We start from the raw sequence: 23,977 nt of genomic DNA, 5'->3' as shown, positions 1-23,977 counted from the left end.
TTTCTCTACTCTGGGTCCTGAGCCTGGACTTCAGGGGCAAATAATCAAACAGGATCAAGCCAGCTAGAAGACCTGCTCAAAGTGTTCCCAACAGATTCTGGGTATGATTTGCGCTAAAAGAAAGCACTGTGTGTTAGAGAAAGTGTTCTCCTTTTCTTTCCAGAGACAGACAGAGTTTAGAGACAGAAGAAAGGATTCTTAGATAAACTTGGAGGTAGGCCGGGCACAGTGGCCCACGCCTGTAATCCTAGCACTTTGGGAGGCCAAGGCGGGTAGATCGCTTGAGCTCAGGAGTTCAAGACCAGCCTGGGCAAAATGGTGAAACCCTGTCTCTACAAATAACACAAAAATTAGCCAGGAGTAGTGGCACGTGCCTGTAGTCCCATCTACTTGGAGGTCTCAGGTGGGAGAATTGCTTGAGCCTGGGAGCTGAAGGTTGCAGTGAGCAGAGAATGCGCCACTGCATTCTGCACTCCAGCCTGGGTGACAGAAACTTGGAGGTTAACATACCTAGAAGATAATTTATTTTGCCATTTATCTAACATCACTTGTTGCCTTCAGTAGAAATAACTAGTTATCATAGCCTACCCTGTCTCTGCTGCCAAATTCTTAGTAAGTACCTATTATGTGCTAAACACTGTGATAGACAATGGGGATACAACATTCTGCAAAACACAGACTCTACCTTCAAGGAGCTTACCTAAAAATACTTTTAATCCAATTTTGTACTTAAGAATAAAGAATTATTAAAAGATGCACAGATTTACATTATACTTAAATGTTTGGTTAACACAAGAGTTTTGTTTAATTTCTGTGTGTTTTTAAAAGATTTCATCTTGGCGAAACCTCCTCTCTATAAAAAAAAAAACTAAAATAAGCAGGGTATGGTGGCTTGCACCTGTAGACCCAGCCACTGGGGGTAGGGCTGAGGTGGGAGGATCACTTGAGCCCGAGAAGTCAAGGCTGCAATGAGTGGAGATCGCACCACTGCACTCCAGCCTGGGTGACAGAGTGATAACCCTGTCTCAAAAAAATAAAAAACTTTTCATCTTTTAAAATCAGCTAATTAAGTTGGATTGTTACCATAGTGGGTGGTATCCATAATGAGGTATAATCAGAATCTATATAGTCATGTGAACTATTTTCCATAGTTTTGCAACAAATCCAAACTTTTCTACTTGGTTAACAGTTTTATTACTTTTTCTGAAACTAATGTAAATTCCATAGTCGTGGGTTGATTCAGCAATGTTCACTGAGCACCTACTCTGCACCATGCACAACAGGGATGCAGCAATGAACAAGACACCGCCCAGTCTGAGCCCCCAGGTTGCTCCTGACTGGTGCATTCTGTGTGGGTCCATGGCAGAGGATACAGAGACACTTCACTATCCCAGCAGCCAAGGTCCTGAAATGCCCAAAGTGGGCAGCATAAAGCCAGTGGCCTTACAAAGTAGAATGTAAGGCCAATGTGAAATTCTTGTTAGAAAGGGAATGAATGGCATGACTATTCACGGCTCACAAAAGAGGATTGTCATAAAGAATTCATGGTAAGAGATGAAAGAGGAAGACTTAAATAGAAGAACTGACAGAACAGCTCAGAGAAGAAGGAGATTAGAGGAACAAAAGGCAGAACAAAAATTAGGAGGTACTTATTTTTTTTTCCTCTGTCACATAGGGCAGTATCTGGAAACTGCAGATAGTTTAAAAGAAACATTAATAATAATAATAAAAAGCAGGGGGTGTGAGAGGACCAAATAACGAGATGGGAAAGTTTCCAGAGAAATGAGGTCAAGGAGGAAAGTTGAAATAAGACATTAGCTGGGGGTAGAGGGGTGGGAAATGGAGATTAGAAATTAACAGTCAACATAGCTAGTCAACAAATATTTACTGGGTGCAGAACTTCATGCTAAGTCATGTATGAATTAAAATCATTTGTCATGAAAGCTCCATTATGCTTTGCGATCCTGGATTCCTTTTTTTTTTTTTTTTTTTGAGGCAGAGTCTCACTCTGTCACCCAGACTGGAGCTCAATGGCATGATCTCAGCTCACTGCAACCTCCACCTCCTGGGTTCAAGTGATTCTCCTGCTTCAGCCTCCCGAGTAGTTGGGACTACAGGTACCCACTGCCAAACCCATCTAATTTTTGTATGTTTAGTAGAGACGGGGTTTCACTGTTGGCCAGGCTGGTCTTGAATTCCTGACCTCAAGTGATCCGCCTGTCTCGGCCTCCCAAAGTGCTAGGATTACAGGCCTGAGCCACCATGCCCGGCCGTGATCCTGGATTCCTTTGACTTTTCAGATTCACCATTCTAACCTAAACCATTTAGGTTTTATTGATGTCCAGTCAAGATCCACTGGTGATGAATGGTACTCTTCAAAATAGCAAATGATGCAGCCTAAAAATCTAGAAATAAGGAAACCTTTCTCTTGGCTCATCCCCAACTCAAAGACACTTTGTTGTAAGTTTAGAAAGCTAAAAATTTTAATAAATATGAGCCTCTGAAAGGATGGCACCTTCTCATTTCAAAAGGTTCTAAGAATCTACAAATGTTACTTGCTAATTGTAAATACGTAAGATGAGTTAAAAGGCAAAGACTGAACTATCACAACAGAGAAACACAAAGTGGTAGATACATCAAAGAAAACACATTTTAAAACATAATTTATAAATTTGAGTTCTGGGGAGAAAATTGTTTATAGTCAGTAATATTCATTGTTCAAGGACTTCTGATTTATTTTCATGCTCAGCACAATGTGTTAATGCTAGATCATGCAAATGTTCTAGGACAGTGTATTCTTTATTTACTTAGAACTAAAATAGGGCAAGAGAACCCAGCTTTCTGGACCTAAAAGTTTTCAAAGCAAAACAAATGCATACTCTTCCAAAGGAATCATTTGCACCCCATTCCCACATGTGTAGGCTAATATGGGAATGAGAACACAGATTATTTTCATTCCTGTGACCCCGGACTGCAGGCCTAGACGACTATCAATACACAGGGGTCTCTTCATAATTTTTCTCTGCTTGTCTAGTGTTTTTACACTTTCCTAAGCTGACTTTCTTCTTAACTTCACCAGCGTGGGTCACAGTATATTTTAGACAGTTCTTCATGATGTTTTTACTATCATTTCCGAAGGCAGCAATGGATAAAACAATATTATAATATGATCATCATTTTATTTCCCAAAACTTCCTCACAGTCAACATCTGCCATCCAAATGCAAGCATTCCATCTCAGACAGCTCCCAGTTTCCCGAATTTCATTTATGCAGCTTGGATTTCATTATCCATGGCATGGAATGTAGTCTAAGATCAATTCTGTAATTAACCAACTGTAATAATTCTCAGAATAATAATTCTCAGGAGAATGACATATGTCACAAATATTCAGAGGAGAGTGTTGAGATGCTTTTAGAGACTTTCCTAGTTCCTGCGATTAGTCCAGAAGTTAATTCATGATGGAGGTTTAAGAGAGATTTCTACTGGGTTTATGGCATTCAACTTGTGGAATTTCACGTTTACATGTACACACATGTCAGGTAACTAAGAGAAAAACCCTTCTTTCCCCTGAGCTGGGCAATGGGGTATCCTGGATCTACCTACAGAGTAACTATAAAAGTAAAATCAAACAGCGTATGTGCGAGCTAGCATTGTTTTTACAAGGCTCTAATTGCTCTCTCTCCGAGTTGTAAAAGACATAGGCTGAATACAGCTATAATTACAATGACACTTAGAAGGATTAACAGCCACAAGTGTGGTGACAGTATTATAGGAAAACAAATCTGCATTAGACAGAGCAACATGTATAGAGCTTGAAGGTAACTGTTCTCATAAAACTGAAAACACTGCAGCGTTTCAGGGAAAATGTGAGAGTATCCTGGAAACCATAGCTCTAGTTCTAGTTCCACTACTGAGCCTGTGCCTTAGTTTCTCTGTCTAGAAGATGGAAGAGAAGAATAGTAGCGTTGGCATTTGCCTCCTAGAAATAGATGAAATTTGGTGAAATAATCCATGAAAAGTATACTCAGTTATGGCAAGTTTAAATATTCTCCTTAATAATTTTAAGTGAATTTTTAAAAGATTTTAAGAAGCACATTTTCAAAAGAATCCACTCAGTATAAGTTGCTCAATATATAACACAATTGCAAATTACTATATACCCATGGCTCCACTGGAAGTAAGAGACAGAAACACTAAGGAAAACAGCATATGGTCTGGGAAATCGAGAGCTTTGTTTCTAGGAGTCCACAAATTCCACAATATTTGGCATACAGTACTGACTGAAATTTTGTAATATTTTTATCAGTTCCCATCTTGGGAAATAAACCAAGAGTTAGATTATTAAAATGTAAACCTGCATTAAAAATAACTACTGGATTCTCAAAAGCAAAAATAAATGCCTCAAATAAGAAAACGTTCAATCTATCTTTCTTTTGTTTGAATGATGCTCACAGGTGGCTTTCCTCTTTTTCCTTTGGTGTAAGCATTTACCAGAAAGCAAAGAGTTGTATAGGTTGAACAACAGGATGTTGCCTAATGGCTATTTCACATGATTCAACCTAATATAAGGATTGAGAGGTACTGGTGATCAAACTTTTAAGCACATTAGATTGAAGATTAGACAGCTTAGAACCCCAGAATTCCTTAAAGTCTAGGTCATAGGCTGGGTGTGGTGTCTTATGCCTGTAATCCCAGCACTTTGGAAGGCTGAGGCAGGAGGATTGCTTGAGCCCAGGAGTTTGAGACAAGGCTGGGCAACATGGCAAGACCCCTGTCTCTACAAAAAATTAAAAAATTAGCCGGGCCTGTAGTCTCAGCTACTTGGGAAGCTAAGGCAAGAGGAACACTTGAGCCCGGGAGGTCAAGGTTGCAGTGAACCGTGATCGTACCACTGCACCCCAGCCTGGGTGACAGATCGAGACCTGTCTCAAAAACGTTTAGATTGTAAACTGAGGTGAGGATTGCTGGGATGCGCAATAGATTGTCTACTCTCTTCTTTAATATATCTTATTCTGGGTAAATACATGTAAACAAGTAAACTGAGTTAACTACTGGGAGAATTAAGAACCGCAGATCCACACAGGCAGGTTTCTCACGTGACCTTTGGTTAGTCTGTGCTCTACCATCTGAGCTGCAACATCAGCCTCACTGAGGTTACCTGAGTATCCGAGGACTGAATCAAGCAAAATTAAATTCCTTACAATAAAATTTCAATAAACCTTCTGAATCCAACAATCTTACCTGCTGGTTTGGTCTGACATCACTGAAAGTTATTTTTTTCCCCAAGTCTCGAATCACTGCGTTCTTAGTTTCACGAATGTTATCATCATTCACTGGTTGAGGAGACTTTGTATTTTTCTTCGCTAATCCCTGGGATGGCCTGTAAGATAAATCCACACCCAACACACCCATGAAAAGCACTGGCCAGGGTAAAAAGGCCTAGAAATCAGAGTGGTTGAAATGACAACCAGAAACCAGCGGTCATTAGGCACTTAGGGAATTAAGCCCTGTGCAGAGAATCGGTATTTGTAAAGGTCTTTTTGATACTTTAATTAAAAAAAATTTTTTTTGAGACAGAGTCTCTGTCATCCAGGCTGGAGTGCAGTGGTGTGATCTCGGCTCACTGCAACCTCCGCCTCTTGGGTTCAATGATTCTCCTGCCTCAGCCTCCTGAGTAGCTGGGATTACAGGCATGCACCAACACGCCCAGCTAATTTTTTGTGTTTCTCCTAGAGACGGGGGTTTCACCATGTTGCCCAGGCTGCTGTCAAACACCAGAACTCAAGTGATCTGCCTTCCTCGGCCTCCCAAAGTGCTGGGATTACAGGCATGAGTTACCACACCTAGCCTGATATTTTAATTATTAATAATCATTCAAAGTAATCATCCCCTTTGTCCTGAAGTGTTCCACATCCATTCTGTGTCTAAGAGAATAAGATTGTCTAGGAATCCACAAAATGAGAGCCCTGTTTCAGATCAAGCTATTCAATGCGCACATTGCCTCTTAACTAGCATCTTACATCAAGAAACCTCAATGACACTTACATGGATGGTGCACTTCTAGGCAGCCCCATGGCATTTGTGGGTGGGACGGCAGGGAGAGAAGGCAGAACAGAGCTGAGGAAAGCCACTGGGTTCTGAATCCGGCTGGTAGGAGAGACAGGAATTGGGGACACACAGCGGGGCTGAAACTGGTTTCCGCTGGGGATGGAAAATGTGAATGGTGGCGGTGTTGGTTCTGTTGGGCCTGGTGGGAGTGGCTCATTTTGGATGGAAAGCCCTCCTGGAGATTTGGTTTGCACAGAGGGGTGAGACACTAAGAGGCTTTCTTTGCTCACTGTCCTCTGAATAGTTTGAGGAGTGCTGCTCAAAGTGAACACCGGAGAGCTGGAAGGGGCCACAGTTGCTGCGGTGGTGTTCGTGGAGGGGAAGAAATACTTCGGCCGGGCCAAGCTGAACGTCTGTGATGAAGGAGCCTTCACCTGCTTACTGGATATTGTCACCGCTGGGGGAGCAGTGGAGTTCAAAACAGTCATGTTGAAAGGAAACTCCTTAGGAGATGAAGGAGGTGCGTTTTGCAACTGGTGTTGTTCCAGTAAGACTTGGTTATGAAGCTGTTGTAACTGAGTGGAATCACTGTACACAAAACAAGGGTGGAGAGAGAGAAGGAAATGTGTTATTATTGGCCTCACCTTTCAAACAATGTTCAGACAGACTGTTTATAACTTGATGATAGGCGGGGCATGGTGGCTCATGCCTGTAATCCCAGCACTTTGGGAGGCGGAGACAGGTGGATCACTTGAGTCCAGGAGTTTGAGACCAGCCTGGGCAACATGGTGAAACCCCGTCTCTACAAAAAAAAAAAAAAAAAAAAAAAATTATATATACATATATATTAGCCAGACATGGTGGTGCACGCCTGTAGCCCCAGCTACTCAGGAGGCTGTGGTGGGAAGATTGCTTTAGTGATCCCAGGAGGATCCCAGGAAGATCACTTGAGATCCCAGGCTTGAGCCTGGAGGCGGAGATTGCAGTGAGTCCTGATCATGCCACCTCACTCCAGCCTCAGTGACAGAGTGAGGCTCATCTCAATAAATAAATAAATAAATAAAATAACTTGATGTTGATAAAGAACACACAATCAGAGTGGCAAGAAATCAGCTGATCAATAATTGGTGAGTTTGTCTTTCCTTCTTTCCAAGGGCGTCCTTCACACTGTATTCTTTGTATTGCGACCTTGGAGTTGTGCAACAAAGAGTTTATAAATTGGAAAAGAGAAATAGAGACAATGTTTCTCTTGTAGGCAGTGCTCAAAGTTCTGATGATCAGAGGAAAGTATCCCAGCTTCAGAACAGAAGGCACTGAACTACACGCCAGTGTGAGTTACTGAAAAGGGCTGAATTCTCCATGAGAACATGCTGTATTCTCCACTCTGCCTTGTTTTAGAGCCGACCTTAACAAAGAAGCCGGATGTGTCTCAGAGAGGTTTCTCATTCTCTCGCGATAACAAACCTTTATAGATAAAGTGACCATATGTCCCCATACATTCAGGAAGGTCCTGGTTTAACATCTTTTCCTGGCATCATTATTTTTGTTTTTGTTTTTCTTTTTTTTGAGACAGAGTCTCACTCTGTTGCCCAGGCTGGAGTGCAGTGGTGCGATCTTGGCTCACTGCAACCTCTGCCTCCTGGGTTCAAGCGATTCTTGTGCTTCAGCCTCCCAAGTAGCTGGGACCACAGGTGTCTGCCACCATGCCCGGCTAATTTTTGTATTTTTAGTAGAGACAGGGTTTCACCATTTTGGCCAGGCTGGTCTTGAACTCCTGACCTCAAATGATCTGCCCGTCTTGGCCTCCCAAACTGGTGGGATTACAGGCGCGAGCCACCGTGCCCGGCCCTGACATCATTATTAATAGAACTCACTTTCACTCTCAGAAATGTCCTAATTTGAATGATGATTATATGCTCACCCTGATTATAAACCTTGCCTTAGACTTTTATTGTTCCTAAAAGGAGAAAGATCAAACTGGAAGCAGTTTCTCCATTTATAGAACCTGAGTCACAGAGGCATCACGTGATTTGCCTTAATGGTCCATTGAATTCAATGGTCTATTGAATTTCTCTTCACAAAAGAGTTATTTTTTAACAAAGAAAGTGCAACAAAAATGTCTTAAAATCATATATGCATAAAGTCATTAAGGCTGTCAAACTTTGATGTTTAGGAGAATCTATTGTTGAATGAGTAACCACGGGAAGACCCATAGGTGAGATCACAGTGCTTCAGGACCACTAATTATATGTTCTTTATTCTATTTTTATTTATTTAATTATTTTAGGCAGAGTCTTACTCTGTCACCTAGGCTGGAGTACAGTGGCACAATCACGGCTCACTGTAGCCCCAACCTCCTGAGTTCAAGTGATCCTTCTGCCTTAGCCTCCCAAGTAGCTGGGACCACAGGTGCGTGCCTCCACACCCAGCAATTTTTTATATTTTTTGTAGAGTTGGGGGTCTCGTCATGTTGCCCAGGCTGGTCTCAAACTCCTGAGCTCAAGCAATTTGCCCGCCTTGGCCTCCAAAAGTGCTAGAATTACAGGCAAGCGCCTGGCTGGTTTTATGTTCTTTGGAAATATGTGTTGCTTTTGGGACACAAAGACTCTGCATTATAAGGAATATAAAAGAAATTATTAAGGATTTTGAATTCTTAAGATAAAATGCCAGACAACAAACTTGAGATACTGTATCAAGTACTTTTGAAAGCAGTTTTGGCAACGACAATTTCTGGCAGTGTGTGCTGGAGCCAGTTCACTGGCTTTGAAGAACAGGTAGTGCACATCTCAACTACCCATTCGATGACTTTCTCTTAGTAGCTTGAAATTGGTGCAAATGCTAAAAATCAGGGCTTTCTCACCCCTGTCAGTCATTAAACATTTGCCAGTGCATCACTGACTTGGAAAACTAGTTCTGAGTAAATCTGCTATGGTTTTAGCAGTAGTCACTGTGCTGGTTGCACATTTGAATCACCTGGAGACTGTAAAAGACAAATGAACCTTGCTGCTTTAGGCACCTGCTCAGAGTTAATTTACCTGGGATGGAATTCAGACAGAGTTATTATTATCTTTTCAAATGTAGGTCAGTCATTCTCAAACTTTACTGGGCCTCAGAATCCTCTGGAGGGCCTGTTAAAACACAGGTTTCTGGCCCCCATCCCCAGAGTTTCTCATTCGGCAGGTGTGGGGTGGGGCCTGGGAGTCTGCATTCCAACCAAGCTTCCAGGTGATGCTGATACAGCGGGTCTGCCAACCACAAAGCCCCAGGTGATTCTCACAGTCATCCAGGACTGAGAACTGCTGCCCTAAAGAAACATTTGGCCCCAAAGCATAGGCTTTCCTAGTATATTCTGACTTTTGTCTGACATTATCTCACTTTTAAATGTTAATTATTGTGTTTTCCTGGGTATAGAGGGTGGGTGGTAGGTAGTGGGGAATAGTAGCAACTCTCAGGGTTATTTCTTTTTATTTCTTTTTTCTTTCTTTCTTTCTTTCTTTTTTTTGACAGAGTCTTGCTCTGTTACCCAGGCTGGAGTGCAGTGGCATGATCTCAGCTCACTGCAACCTCTGCCTCCTAGATTCAAACGATTCTCCTGCCTCAGCCTCCTAAGTAGCTGGGATGACAGGCATGCACCACCATGCCTGGCTAATTTTTGTATTTTTAGTAGAGACGGGGTTTCACCATGTTGGCCAGGGTAGTCTAGAACTCCTGACCTCAAGTGATCCAACTGCCTTGGCCTCCTAAAGTGCTGGGATTACAGGCTTGAGCCACTGTGCCCGGCCGGGGTTATTTCTCTAACTCTAGACCAGTGATTTCCAAACTGGCTGCACATTAAAATAATCTGTGGGGAGATTCTGATTCAATTGAGTTGGAGGGCATAAATGTTTTTTAAAAGCTCCACATTTTATTCTAGAGTGTAGCCAGGGTGAGGAATCACTGCTCTAGACAGCTTAATATTCAATCTGAAATTTCAAAGTCAGGCTTTGATGATACAAGGTTTAAAAATGACAGCTTCCCTTTCTGTAGCAATTTTAAGATCTACATTATCTCTATTTTCCATATGAATAGCAAATTGAAGGAACAAGCAGAAAATTGTATCCTTGAGAAGACTGAGTCAATATATTTTAATGCAAAGTTGTGAGGTTAAACTAATGAGGTTAAAACTAGTAAGAAAAGGTTGTAGGCATGTAGATTTACAAAGGGTGTGGTGTATGTGTATGTGGTGTGAATATATATATTCATATCTATACTAATGTAAACATATACATATACACAAGAGAAAAGGAAGGCAAAGAATATTAAAGAATTATATAGTGCTGAGAACTATGTTTTTAGAGGGTGTCACTACATGATTTAGTAGAAAGACGTCTTATATTAATTGGAAGTCTCATGTGGCAGGCACTGCTGTCTACTTGATTCCCCCCTTGTAAAAGAACCCGATTTTGTTCATGGTGGCAATATGTGCAGCTAGAGACTGTACTTCCAGCCTCCTTTGCAACTAGTGTCCCATCTGCCTAAATTCTGGCCAAAGAGGCAGAAGCAGATTTTGGTTGAAACCTCTAAGAAGTCTCCTTAGAAGGGATTCTAACATCAAGAGTGTGACTTTTGTCTGGGTGCGGTGGGTGGCTCACACCTGTAATCCCAGCACTTTGGGAGGCCAAGGTGGGTAGATCACAGGGTCAGGCATTTGAGACCAGCCTTGCCAACATGGTGAAACTCCTTCTTTGCTAAAAATACAAAAATTACCCAGGCATGGTGGTGTGCACCTGTAATCACAGGTACTCTGGAGGCTGAGGCAGGAGAATTGCTTGAACCCGGGAGGCAGAGGTTGCAGTGAGCTGAGATCACGCCACTGCACTCCAGCCTGGGCGACAGAGCAAGACTCCATCTCGGAGAAAAAAAAAAAAAAGAATATGACTTCTGCCTATTGTCCCTTCTGACTGCCTAAACTGTAGATGTGGTGACTTGACCACCATCAGCCGTCTTGGACCATGAGGGGACCTGGAGAAGAAGCCAGTGTTTGGGATGGCAGAGCAGAAAGACAGAAGGAGACTGGATTCTTAATGACCATGGAACCCACATCACAGCCCCAGACTCCCTGTCTACTTTATGTGAGAGAAAATAAACCCTCAAGTATTTAAACCCTGTTAGTTTGGGTTGTCTGCAAAGTGAAGCTCAACTTAATCCTAACTGACGTACCTGAGGACTGAACTCTGACCTTTTTCCATGCTCAAATCCTATTCTAAGGGGCCTAGAGAGAGAAGTCACTTCTTTTTTTTTTTTTTTTTTTTTTTTTTAAATTTGAGACGGAGTCTCATTCTGTTGCCCAGGCCAGAGTGCAGTGACGCGATCTTGGCTCACTGCAAGCTCCGCCTCCTGGGTTCACGCCATTCTCCTGCTTCAGCCTCCCAAGTAGCTGGGACTACAGGCGCCCGCAACAACACCTGGCTAATTTCTATTTTGTATTTTTTTTAGTAGAGACGGAGTTTCACCGTGTTAACCAGGATGGTCTCGATCTCCTGAACTCGTGGTCCGCCCGCCTTGGCCTCCCAAAGTGCTGGGATTATAGGCATGAGCCACCATGCCTGGCCGGAAAGTCACTTCTACAAGCCATAAAATCTCATGAAACAGGTCTTTTTTTTTTTTTTTTTTTTTTTTAAGAAATAATCTCATTCTGTCGCCCACGCTAGAGTGCAGTGGCGCGATCTTGGTTCACTGCAACCTCTGCGCCTGGGTTCAAGCAATTCTCCCACCTCAGCCTCCTGAGTAGCTGGGATTAAAGGCACGCGCCACCACACCTGGCTAATTTGAAACAGGCCTTTTTGACCCCGTGTATGGTGGTTTTCTTTTCATCCCGACTCTGGCATGGCATCACATGACAAACAGCGGATTCCCTTATTTTAACTTGAACAATCCTTTCTACTGACTCCAAGTTTTCAGACAAAACTTAACTCTTTCAATTGCCAGCCATAGAATCCCCAGCCCCACCTATGACTGGTAAGTCCCTGCTTTGAGATGTTCTGCCTTTTTGGGCCAAACCAATGTTTGTCTTCTTGTATTGATTTATGATTTTACCTGCAATTCTTGTCTTCCTGAAACGCATAAAACCAAACTGCAACCTGACTGCCTTGGGTGCACTTTCTCAGGACCTCTGGAGACTGTATTTCCCTGGGCCGCAGTCACTCATATTGACTTAGAATAAACCTCTTTAAATATTTTGGCAGATTTTTTTTTCCATCATCATATGTAACGGCCCCTAAAACTGTTACTGGGGGAGAGACAGTCCTACAAAGGAGGCAATTCCCCAGGAGGTTGTTTGGGGTTACCTGTTCCCTGTAACTCCCTTCTCTGAGAACTTCTCCCACCCAGTTTCTTCCAAAGGTAAATCCTCTAATAGTTGAGTGTACTGGGGAGGGGGCAGGAGGTCACCTGACCAGCCTGGACCAATTAGAATTGGGAGTTGAGGGGCTGAGACTGATTTAGTTAACAGTGGTACTTGACACAGATCATGATGTGGAATGGGGACATGGCCATGATGGGCCACTTATGAGTTGATGGGTCTTCAAAGAGAGAAGAATGGATCAGATAAGTAAAGAGGAAACAAGGAGATGCTCACGTAGACAGAGGGCGAACCAGCCGCGCAAGCTCCATCAGACAGAGGCTGGACTGACCTGTGATCCTGAGTGACAGGTGAAGAGGCCCAGCTCCCGCCTCTCTAGTTCTTCTCCTGCAGGGTTTGGTTGTGTTTGGTTTACCCATTTCTGCCTATATCCCTGCAATAACCTCTTCCCCTCTTTTTACTTTAAGTGGATTCCTGTTTCCTGTGACTGACAGGACTTTGAGGGGACTGACATTTCTGGATGTGACTTGCTTAGAGGCATGTTTCACAACATTGAATCTTATGTCCAGAATTTTGCCTTATATAGTGGTGAGCAGAATATAAAACTAAACACGAATGGCTTCTAGTGAACATCTCATGGTGATGAGCAACACACAGTGGGTGCACTGGGACTGTAGATTTTGATGTTGACATTTAAAGGTTTTTGTAATTAGAAACAATTTTTTATCATTTTGATGTGTGGATGAAACAGGAAATAATAGCAATATCATGCCCTGTATTTGCTTTGTTATGGATAGACATTTTAAACGTTGCAACATGGCTTTCTAGAGAGTCAGGACAACAACCACAGTAGGCTCCTGAGTTGAGTCAGAAAATCATGACCACTTACTCATCCTATTATATTCATCCAGCAGCAGCTAGGAACTATCTAAAAAATACTAAATAGCTTTTCCATAATGACTACAGAAGCTTAAGTTGAAGCAGAAATGGGAAATATAAGGATGAAATTAGAGACTGTAAAGAAGATTAGACACAAAAAAGTCTTTATAAGAGAAGCACAGAAGTACTTTACCTGGGGCCTCTAATGTCAGAATGTCAGACAAATGTTTCTGAATTAGTTTAAGTGCAACATTGCTTGGAGGTAGATTATTAATTAAGGATAATAGTGATAGTATGCTTCTATTGATGTAAGGATGTATATTTGGCAAAACATTTAATGTGTATTTTCTCATTTGGGAATTCCCCTTTTTGGTTCCATCTTTTTTTTCCTGGACAAGTCTTGCTCTGTCACCCAGGCTGGGGTACAGTGGCACGATCACAGCTCACTGCAGCCTGAAACTCCTAGGCTCAAGTGATCCTCCTGCCTCTGTCTCCCACGTAGCTAGGACTATAGGTGTGCACCACCACGCCTGCTAATTTTTTTACTTAAAAATTTTTCTTTTAGAGACAGAGGTCTCACTATTTTTCCCAGGCTGGTCTCGAATTCCTGGGCTCAAGCGATCCTCCTGCCTCAGCCTCCCAAAGTGCTGGGATTATAGGGGTGAGCAACTGTGCCTAGCTGAGTTCCATTACTTTTAAGGAGATCAGATTCAAGAAAAGATCACAGAAGCTTCTGGTTATTCATCCTACTTTTTACTTACAGTTTGGGTTTGGCCAGAACTGGAGGAGGCTCTTTCACGGGGGAAGAAGGCTCTGGGGTTTTTGTTGCCTGTCCGTTGAACCTCTCCTGGAAAGAATCGGGCCTGGTCTGTCTGGTGGTCACCACACCAGCCTCAGAGGATGCTTCACTTCCTTTGTCATCTTCAGGCAGGTTGAAGTGCACACGAAGCCCAATCCTGGAGCTGGACCGGGGCTCATTGTGGTTCACCAGAACCCCCTCGAGTTTGGGTTTGGGGGGTTGTTCCACAGATGGAGGCTCTGAGTGGGGTGGGGAGGGCTGTGGCTCAATAGCTGCCAGGTTGGTGGTGGAGTTGGCTGAGTGAAGAGACCCGTTGTTGCTGAGGTCCTCATTTCCTGAAAGGACAATCACAGGACCTGAGCTGTCAGCCACTGTAAGCCTGAATTGGGGCATGTGCACAAATGGGAAAGTGTTCACACCAGAGGAATGTATGAATGGGAAAATGCTTGTCAAAAACAGATCATCATCGGGGCATTAAAGAATGGTAAGGATACAGGAAAAAATTAAATTAAAAATAAAAAACTAAATTTAAAATCTAAGTACCCTTTTGGAAAGAAATTTAGAAATGTATTGAGGAGATGTTCTCTTAGGAAATATAATGATGACAGCAGGTTAACTGGGGTGGTGGCTGTAAGCGCAATAAGAAGTTGAAAATTGGACACTGTTCAAGAACATTTTCCTCAATAATTCAAATCTTTTTAGAAGAGCCAAGCCAGCTTTGTATGAAAAACAGTAAGGAATGGTCACACAAAATCTGCATATTCACACTCAAAGTCATAGGCTAAACTGTTCTAGCATTAAAGGGTCCTTACCTCTCACGTGCAGCTGTGCAATGCTTGACACTGTGCCGTATTTGTTGCTTGCAGTACATGTGAAGCACCCAGAATCTTCTGCAAACACCTCAGCAATGACCAAGGTGCAAATCTCCTCTATATGCCAGTGAAACAGAATGGTTACTGACTTCATTATGAAAACAGAATTATAGAATTTATTGGTATCAGATGATGATTCTACAAAGTCAATATAAAAAGCTGGCTATATTAATTCTTTGAAAACAATTGGTCAAAACAATTATTTGATTGAATTGACTGATTAGTAGGCAAAATGAGTCAAAGAATGTAGAAACAATAACTCCATGCAGACAGGCCAAGTACTGACAAGGGGATTTTTTTGTTTTTTTAGGTGGAGTCTCGCTCTGTTGCCCAGGCTGGAGCGCAGTGGCAAGATCTCGGCTCACTGCAACCTCCACCTCCCAGGTTCAAGTGATTCTCCTACCTCAGCCTCCCGAGTAGCTGGGACTACAGGCATGTGCCACCAAGCCCGGCTAATTTTTGTATTTTTAGTAGAGATGGGGTTTTGCCATGTTGGCAGACTGGTCTCAAACTCCTGACCTCAGGTGATCTGCCCGCCTTGGCCTCCCAGAGTCCTGGGATTACAGGCGTGAGCCCCCATGCCCGGCCTGACAAGGGGATTTTGTAAAAATATGGATTCTCAGATAATCTTCTATTTTTATGTCATCAGTACAGATGGCAAAAATAGAAATGTATAACAATAAACTTAAAAAATCACAAAAACAAATTAGGAGTCAAAGGAAAAGGAAGTTTCTGTGAAATTAAAGGACTAATAAAACATTTTCTAAGCCTAGATCTCTCACTATTTCCTTGGGGAACTTTTGCATTGAGATTATTTTAAACAAGGACCACAATTTAAAATTGGACATCAAATAAATATTTTGCTTTACTAGTAGTAATGAGCTGATAGAGTAACTTGAAATTCTGTGTGAAAGAAGAGTGAAATGCATTTCTACTTTTGTATTACTGTGGTAATTCTTATGGATTACTCTGATACACTGTGAATGATGATTCTCTGTGAATAACTACAGAGGTGATTCCCAGGTAGAACCACATGATTACAGTCCAAAATTATTAAAGTTAGATATTCCTTGACAGCTAATAAAGAGGAGGTATAAGACAGTAGCATAAACCTCCAGTTATCACTCCATTGAACTGACATTAAAAACAAAATTATTAAGAAATAGTTGCATTAGGAGAAACTTGGCAGGCATCTCAGTGCTTCATGATAATTGAATTGAATTAACTAGACTGTTTCTAGGAAATCTGGCCAGTGGGGCATGGCAGGTAGTATTGAGTATTGCTATTTGAACATGTCCCCCAATGCTCATGTGCTGGAAACAATCCCCAATGCTTCAGTGCTGGGATGTGGAGCCTAAAGGGAGGTGTTTAGGTCGTGATGCCTCTGCCCTAATAAATGGATACATGTTGTTATCTTGGGAGTGGGTTCGTCATGAAAGTAAGAGTGGCCCACTCTCTCCCTCCCTTCTCTTGAGCACTTGCTCTCTTGCCCTTCTGCCTTCTGCCATGGAATGGCACAGCATGAAGGCCCTCACCAGATGCAGGCCCCTTGATCTTGGGCTTTCCAGCCTCCAGAACTGTAAGAAATAAATCCCTGTTCTTTATTAAAAATCACCCAGTTTCAGGTATTCGTTTACAGCAGCACACAGTGGACCAAGGCAAGTACCTACTCAGTAACTCTTCATCCTCCTACCTCCTTGTTGATAGAACCCTGGCTTTGTCTACTCTACTTGGAGTGGTCATATGTTCTGAAGAAAGCTGGTTCCTCTCAGCCTCAGATGGTAAATCATGACTGGTCTAAGCCAGTCAAGCTAACTCTATTCTTGTTAAGTGGTAGTTGAGACACACAATTCCAGTCAGTGTGATATTGAAACCATAACCACAGGGTTGACAAGAATTGCATACTAGGTTCTGGACAGAAATATAGTTAAGCATTAATCAGGCTGCACTTTGACCCACTTCCTTTGTCACTAAAAGTCACATAGCAGTAGATCCTGACCATTTGCATCCCCTTGTTCCTATAGATAGGATTTCTGACATTAGGATCATAAGAATGTTTAAGAATTGATTTGCATCCCCGTTGTTGCTATAGACAGGATTTCTTTTATTTTTTATTTATTTATTTATTTTTGAGATGGAGTCTCACTCTGTCACCTGGGCTGGAGTGCAGTGGCGTGATCTTGGCTCACTGCAAGCTCTGCCTCCCGGGTTCACACCATTCTCTCGCCTCAGCCTCCCGAGTAGCTGGGATTACAGGCGTCCGCCACCACGCTGGGCTAATTTTTTGTATTCTTTTTAGTAGAGACGGGGTTTCACCGTGTTAGCCAGGATGGTCTCGATCTCCTGACCTCATGATCCACCCGCCTCAGCCTCCCAAAGTGCTGGGATTACAGGCGTGAGCCACCGCACCCAGCTGCTATAGACAGGATTTGTAACATTAGAATCATAAGGCTTCTATTTTTTTTTGAGACAAGGTCTTGCTCTGTTGCCCAGGCTGGAGTGTAGAGGCATAATCTTGGCTCACTGCAACCGCCACCTCCAAGACTTGAGTGATCCTCCCACCTGAGCCTCCCGAGTAGCTGGGACCACAGACATGCACCACCATGCCTGGCTAAGTTTTGAGTTTTTGTAGAGGTGGGAGTCTCACTATATTGCCTAGGCTGGTCTTTAACTCGTGTGCTCAAGCAATCCTCCCACCAAAGTGTTGGGATCACAGGTGTGAGCCACTGTGCCCAGCCTCATAAGGCTTTTGTTTAAGGATCTCTTAAGACATTTTTTTCAGACCATGAATTCCAGCAACCAGTTTGAAGACCCCCACAGAGGATCGAGATCAGCATGAGAACCCGGCTTCTTCATCTCCCTGTCCCGTGACTTCACCCCGCACTTTTTAACCAACCAGTGATCTCCGCTCTTCAACCCACTCCAAAACCCTTAAAAACCCTATCCTGGCTAATTTTTGTAAATTTAGTAGAGATGGGGTTGTATGTATGTTGGCCAGGCTGGTCTTGAACTCCCAACCTCAGGTGATCCACTCGCCCCAGCCTCCCAAAGTGCTGGGATTACAGGCGTGAACCACCATGCCTGGCCTGAAGAGAGAATTATAATAATGAGATCACAAACCAGCTTTCTGTCACAGGGTTGCAAATACAATCTGATTTTTCCAGGTGGTCACAGAGAGGGCATTCAGATGTTTATGCCCTGTTTTGTGAGTGACTTGTATTTTCTAACTTCGCCTACTGTCACTTGCATCTCATCGTAGTATCCTCCCAACCAAATCTAATAACATCACAGATATTTTATTGAATCTCTGCAAGCTTCAAAACCTGATGATGCATAAGTTTTGAGATACCTAGGCTATGGAAATGAAATTGACCTAGCACTATAAAAATTGCTTTGCCTAGTTTTGAGAGGGCTCAAATGGCGGCCATTTATGGAGGAAAAATATTCCTAAGAAACACTTCTCAATAACCAAGAACCAGCTGCATTCATGTGAGGTATTAAATATATATTCCAGATTTGCACATGCACCCCTCCTTTCCTCCTACAATAATAGCTATAGTTCATTTGGATGGTTTTTTTTTTGTTTTTTTGTTGTTTTTTTTTGAGACAGATTCTTGTTCTGTCGCGCAGCTGGACTGTAGTGTCACGATCTTGGCTCACTGCAACCTCCACCTCCCAGGCTCAAGTGATTCTCCTGCCTCAGCCTCCCAGGTAGCTGGGATTACAGACGTGCGCCACTATGCCTGGCTAATTTTTATATTTTTAGTAGAGATGGGGTTTCATTTTGTCATGTTGGCCAGGCTGGTCTTGAACTTCTGATCTCAAGTAATCCGCCCGCCTCGGCCTCGCAAAGTGCTGGAATTACAGACATGAGCCACTGCACCCGGCCCATTTGGATCTTTTTTTCCTAAAACTTTATTTTTCACTTTTTATTCATCTCAGTGTAACTTCATTATGTATTCTTGTATATATAAAATCACTCATATACTAATAAATTAAAGTTGAAATCATCTTTACCTGGCTCTGCCATGGATCGAGGTTCTAAAAGAAAAGAAAGTAAAAGATTCTGAGCATTTATTTTACTGAGAAACTACATGTTCATCAGAAGCTTCCTATAGAATTTCACAGTCTCTTGCACACTCAGGAGTGATACAATAAGGTTATGTGACAATATTAAGTAAGATGATCTCAACAGGGACAGGATGGATATTACAGAAAGGCAGCAAAAGAGCAAAAACTTTTTTTTTTTTTTTTTGAGACTGAGTTTCACTCTTGTTGCCCAGGCTGGAGTGCAATGGCACGATCTCGGCTCACTGCAACCTCTGCCTCCTGGGTTCAAGCAATTCTCCTGGGTTCAAGCAATTCTCCTGCTTCAGCCTCCCAGGTAGCTGGAATTATAGGCATGTGCCACCACGCCTGGCTAATTTTTGTATTTTTGATAGAGATGGGGTTTCATCATGTTGGCTAGGCTGGTCTTGAACTCCTGACCTCAGGTAATCTGCCCGCCTTAGCCTCCCAAAGTGCTGGGATTACAGGCAGGAGCCACTGTGCCTTGCCCAAGAGCAACAAATAAATGATACTGCTTCCTCTTGAAATAAATCTGGGTTTCACTTGGGGTACATAAACCTTAGCCAAGGAGGTTTCTGAGTTAGTTATATTTCAGAAATGACTCTTGCTTTTACTGGCACTCATTCAGCCTTACCTGAAAAAGGTTTGTGAAGATTGAGAGATTGTTCTTGGCTTTGGGCTCTGATATCCTAATAAAATGTACACTATACCTCCTGCTCTGAGGTTTCTAAGATTAAGAGCCTCAAGATAGATCATAGTTTTTTCTAGAGTAGATTTTTTCTTTTTGAGACGAAGTCTCACTCTGTTGCCCAGGCTGGAGTACAGTGGCAAGATCTTGGCTCACTGCAACCTCTGCCTCCTGGGTTCAAGTGATTCTCCTACCTCAGGCTCCTGCGTAGCTGGGACTACAGGCACCTGTCACCACACTCAGCTAAGTTTTGTATTTTTAGTAGAGACGGGGTTTCACCATGTTGGCCAGGCTGGTCTCAAACTTCTGGCCTCACGTGATCCGCCCGCCTCAGCCTCCCAAAGTGCTGGGATTGAAAGGCATGAGCCACCATGCCCAGCCAAGAGTAGGTTCTTATCTTATCTTAAAATTCTTTGGGCTTCATGAAAGTGCCCACGGTGGTACTGAATACAGGTGTTTGATTGATATTGAATTGCCAACACTCAAAAAGTAGTTGTTGAACTTAGTTTTAATCTTCTACACTGGTAGACCCATTGAAGTTTTTTTTTCTCTCTCTCTGTTTTTTTTTTTTTTTGAGATAAGGTGTCACTCTGTTGCTCAGGCTGGAATGCAGTGGCGTGATCTCAGCTCACTGCAACTCAGCCTCCTGGGTTCAAGTGATTCTCCTGCCTCAACCTTCAGAGTAGCTGGGACTACAGATGCATGCCACCACACCCGGCTGAGTTTTTTGTTTTTTTGTTTTTTGGTGGAAACAGGGTTTCCCCATGTTGGCCAGGCTGGTCTCAAACTACCGACCTCAGGTGATCCGTCTGCCTTGGCCTGGCCTCCCAAAGTCCTGGGATTACAGGTGTGAGCCACTGTGCCCGGCATCTCTCAGTTTAAATGGCATTCAGAATATATTATTGTTGCTGCTACTACCAATAAAACCTGACAGTAGCTCTGATTCATATGTCACACTGATCTACAGACTGCTATTTTGTGATAGGCAGAAAAAGATTAAGAAAAAAGCAAATAACTCACCACAAAAAATGATGTGTGTGAGGTAATACGTATGTTCATTAGCTCAATTTAGCCATTCCACAATGTATATATATTTCAAAACATCATGTTGTACATGGTAACTTGTAAAATTTGTATCAATCAATGTAAAAAATAAAAAATAAACAAAAGTTATACATGTTCATTATGGAAAAACTAAAAAAATACAGAAATGCAAAAGGAAGTAAAACAATTGACCCTAGACTCACTGCCCAGAGAAAGACTGCCAACATTTTAGCAAATTTCTTTCCCAAGTTTTTCTATAATAGATTGCTCTACATAGTTAATAAAACATATTTTTAAAAAGCAAGTATGTTGCAATGTAGTTTATGGCTGAAATGGGTCAAGGAGAAAGCACTGCATGACAAGGTGAAAGCATTGTGCGATAAGAAAAGAAGAATTAACTATGTAAATTTCTAAATAATTCTTACAATAAAAAAGAGCAAGAACCCAATGTGAAATAAAGAAATACAAAGACTTAAGTAAATATGAAAAAGAAAAGTTTCATCCCAGATTTAATTAGTGAAGTGCAGATTAAAAAAAGTGTTCCCATTTTTGGCCTATAAAATTAGTGAAGATTTTTAATAAAATGGTTAACACTCATTGTTGGTGAAGGTGTGAGATGAAAGGCATTCCCACGTATTGTTGGTTGTAGTAGGATATAGCTAGGGCGACGTGTGTCCCAGTTCAACTGGGGCAGACCTAGTTTATGCCTGGGATCCCTGTATAATTATTAATAGCATCCTCTTTCACTCCCCTAAAGGATCTCATTTTGGCTGATTAATTGTGTGATCATCCTAAATTTAGTTCAACCCTTTGGGGTGGCATTTTGGCAACATATTTTAAAAGCCTTGAAAAAGGTAAATTTATAGCAGCAATTCTCGTACTAGAAATTTATTCCAAGGCAATAACTGTAGATATTCACAGCTACTGGGGAGGCTGAAGCAAGAGAATCGCTGGAACTGAGGAGGTGGAGGTTGCAGTGAGCCGAGATCGTGCCACTGCACTCCAGCCTGGGTGACAGAGTGAGATTCCATCTAAAAAAAAAAAAAAGTAAGGAGGCTCTGTGTTTATGGACATGGAAAGGTGTTCACTAAATGTTGAGTAAATAATCAATTTACAAAAAAGAATATGATGCTTTTCTTTAAAAACTATGCATGGAAAAATTCTTGGAGAACATATACTGAAATATTAACAGGAGTATGATTACAGGTGTTTTTTATTCTTTTCGACTATATTTTTAATTAGTTGTTAAAAAGTTATAAAAATAAGTGTGTACAATAAGTTCATAAAAACAAAATATCAGAAAATAATTTAAAGTATTAACTTACTTTTCTGTAAAATCCTAAAATCTGGAGAATCTTCTATTAAAGTCCCTTCTCTATACCACTCAACCTTAGGAGATGGAGCTCCTTTTACTCTGCATTCAAAGACAACCAGCTGACCCTCAGAAGCTGACAAATTTTGTAGCATCTATAATGATAAGAAGAATGTAGTTAGAACAAAAAAGTACACATTTTTGTAATCTAGTTCCGGTGTTGAATTTTAGAAAAAGATGCCGTCTCCATATTTGGATTTTTCTCCAAAGCATCTACATCTCTAGCAGCTTCAGTTCTGTGGATGTGCATTCAAAAGTAGTTTTGAGAGCTTGTTTGGAGGCTCTAGCAGGCGAGCGTGGCTACTCCTATGCCCTTGACCTAAGATTGGTCCTCCTCTATCAGGGATGGTCATCTTCTTCCACTGAGCGCACAGCTTCGGGAGGGACGCACATGGAACAATGAGGGAGAAAGAGGACACCCGCATAGCCAGCCTGATCAGCTGAATTAATTCTGGCCATCAATGGGGTGACAGATGTCACAGCCAGATCACCCTCACATCCTAAAAGTAGGTTTGAAGACAGAATCATCTGAGCCCATATAAAGCTTTTCCCTCACTATTGTTTTCCTTTCTCTCTCTACCAATGCTAAGTAAATTTATTAAATATTAGGCAAGACATTTTGAGTAGTGTAGCTACTTTTAATATAGTGCCTTTGGGGTGGTTTTTTTGTTGTTGTTTTGGTTTGGGTTTTTTTTTTTTTTTTTTTGGTCGGGGGTGTTTTTTTTTTTTTTTTGTTTGTTTGTTTCTGAGACAGGGTCTCACTCTCTTTCCCAGGCTGGTGTGCAGTGTTGTGATCATGGCTCACTGCAGCTTCAACCTCCCAGGCTCAAGCGATCCTCTCACCTCAGCTTCCTGAATAGCTGGGACTAAAGGCACAGGTCACCACGCCCGGCTAATTTTTCTTTTTTTTGTAGAGACAGGGTTTTGCCATTGCCCAATCTGATGTCAAACTTCTGGGCTCAAGTGATCCACCCACCTTGGCCTCCCAAAGTGCTGGGATTACAGGCTTGAGCTACCGCACCCGGCCTCAGTACCTCTGTTCTTAAATGCCCAAGTGGTGTTTGATTTCCAGAAATAATAATAATCTTTAAATCTGCAGTGAGTATCTACTAGATGTGTTCAACATAGGCGTGATGTATTAGTCCACAAAAGAATGTGGCTGCTCATAATGTGGAAGGGTTCTATGGCCCAAGTAACTGGTTCTGTCTTCCTAGCTTTGCCTTGTTTACATTCTGCAGTCCTGGAAATTGATTTTCATTGTGCTGTTTTGTTTTTCTTATGTGGTCTTTACAGGATAGGCTCACTAATCTGTTGAGGAATAAAAAAATCACAATCTTTATAAAATCTTAGTCACACATACAGTCATATGTCATTGTAAAATACGTTGTAAATTTGCGAAGGAATCATTAAATGCTTTTCCACACTCCCACAATGAAAGGTTTAGAAAGACCACTTTGAATTGTAAGATATCAGTGTATTCTGTATTAGACTCTAGAAGATAATAAAATGCACATTTTTTCACAACTAGTTTCTTATTCATCATGGTTTGTGAGCTGAAAACCAGACATTCTTTTCTGTAGTTGGCACTTCATGTGATTATGAAATGCTTTTTCGGCACAGGTATTGGCATATTTTTGTTTTTCATTTGGCCCAAAGACTGTAAGCATAAAAAAGGTTACAATTAAACTTCCTCCACAAACTCTGTAAGCAACAAATGCTGCATGACTTTCTATTATTACAATTTTTGGACCTGCATTTAGGAAATACTGGCTCTTGCTTCAGAGAAGGGGAAAGCCAATCGTTTTTTCTCTTTTGTCATTCGCTGTTACGAATATTTCGTTATTTTTTACAGTTCTTGTCTGAAC

General features: G+C 41.9%; 1 protein-coding gene across 10 annotated transcripts in view; it reads right to left on the bottom strand.

Moving 5' to 3' along the window:
* Positions 1-23,977, bottom strand: part of MYPN (myopalladin) — a 134,277-nt gene that overhangs the window by 41,397 nt on the left and 68,903 nt on the right. For 9 of the 10 annotated variants that reach the window (XM_054660163.2, XM_054660165.2, XM_054660164.2 and 6 more), the window contains 6 exons: positions 22,066-22,207; positions 18,958-18,981; positions 14,881-14,997; positions 14,031-14,403; positions 6,048-6,638; positions 5,244-5,382 (listed from right to left, as the gene is read on the bottom strand). In XM_054660163.2, coding sequence (XP_054516138.1) covers positions 5,244-5,382; positions 6,048-6,638; positions 14,031-14,403; positions 14,881-14,997; positions 18,958-18,981; positions 22,066-22,207 — 1,386 coding nt within the window. The remainder of the gene's footprint in view (positions 1-5,243; positions 5,383-6,047; positions 6,639-14,030; positions 14,404-14,880; positions 14,998-18,957; positions 18,982-22,065; positions 22,208-23,977) is intronic. The other variant, XM_016918409.4, reaches the window with a different exon arrangement.

Source organism: Pan troglodytes, chromosome 8 (genome assembly GCF_028858775.2).
Source record: "Pan troglodytes isolate AG18354 chromosome 8, NHGRI_mPanTro3-v2.0_pri, whole genome shotgun sequence".
Classification (NCBI taxonomy): Eukaryota; Metazoa; Chordata; class Mammalia; order Primates; family Hominidae; genus Pan; species Pan troglodytes.
Note: the sequence above shows the minus strand (reverse complement) of the source record. Positions and strands in the feature narration are given on the sequence as shown.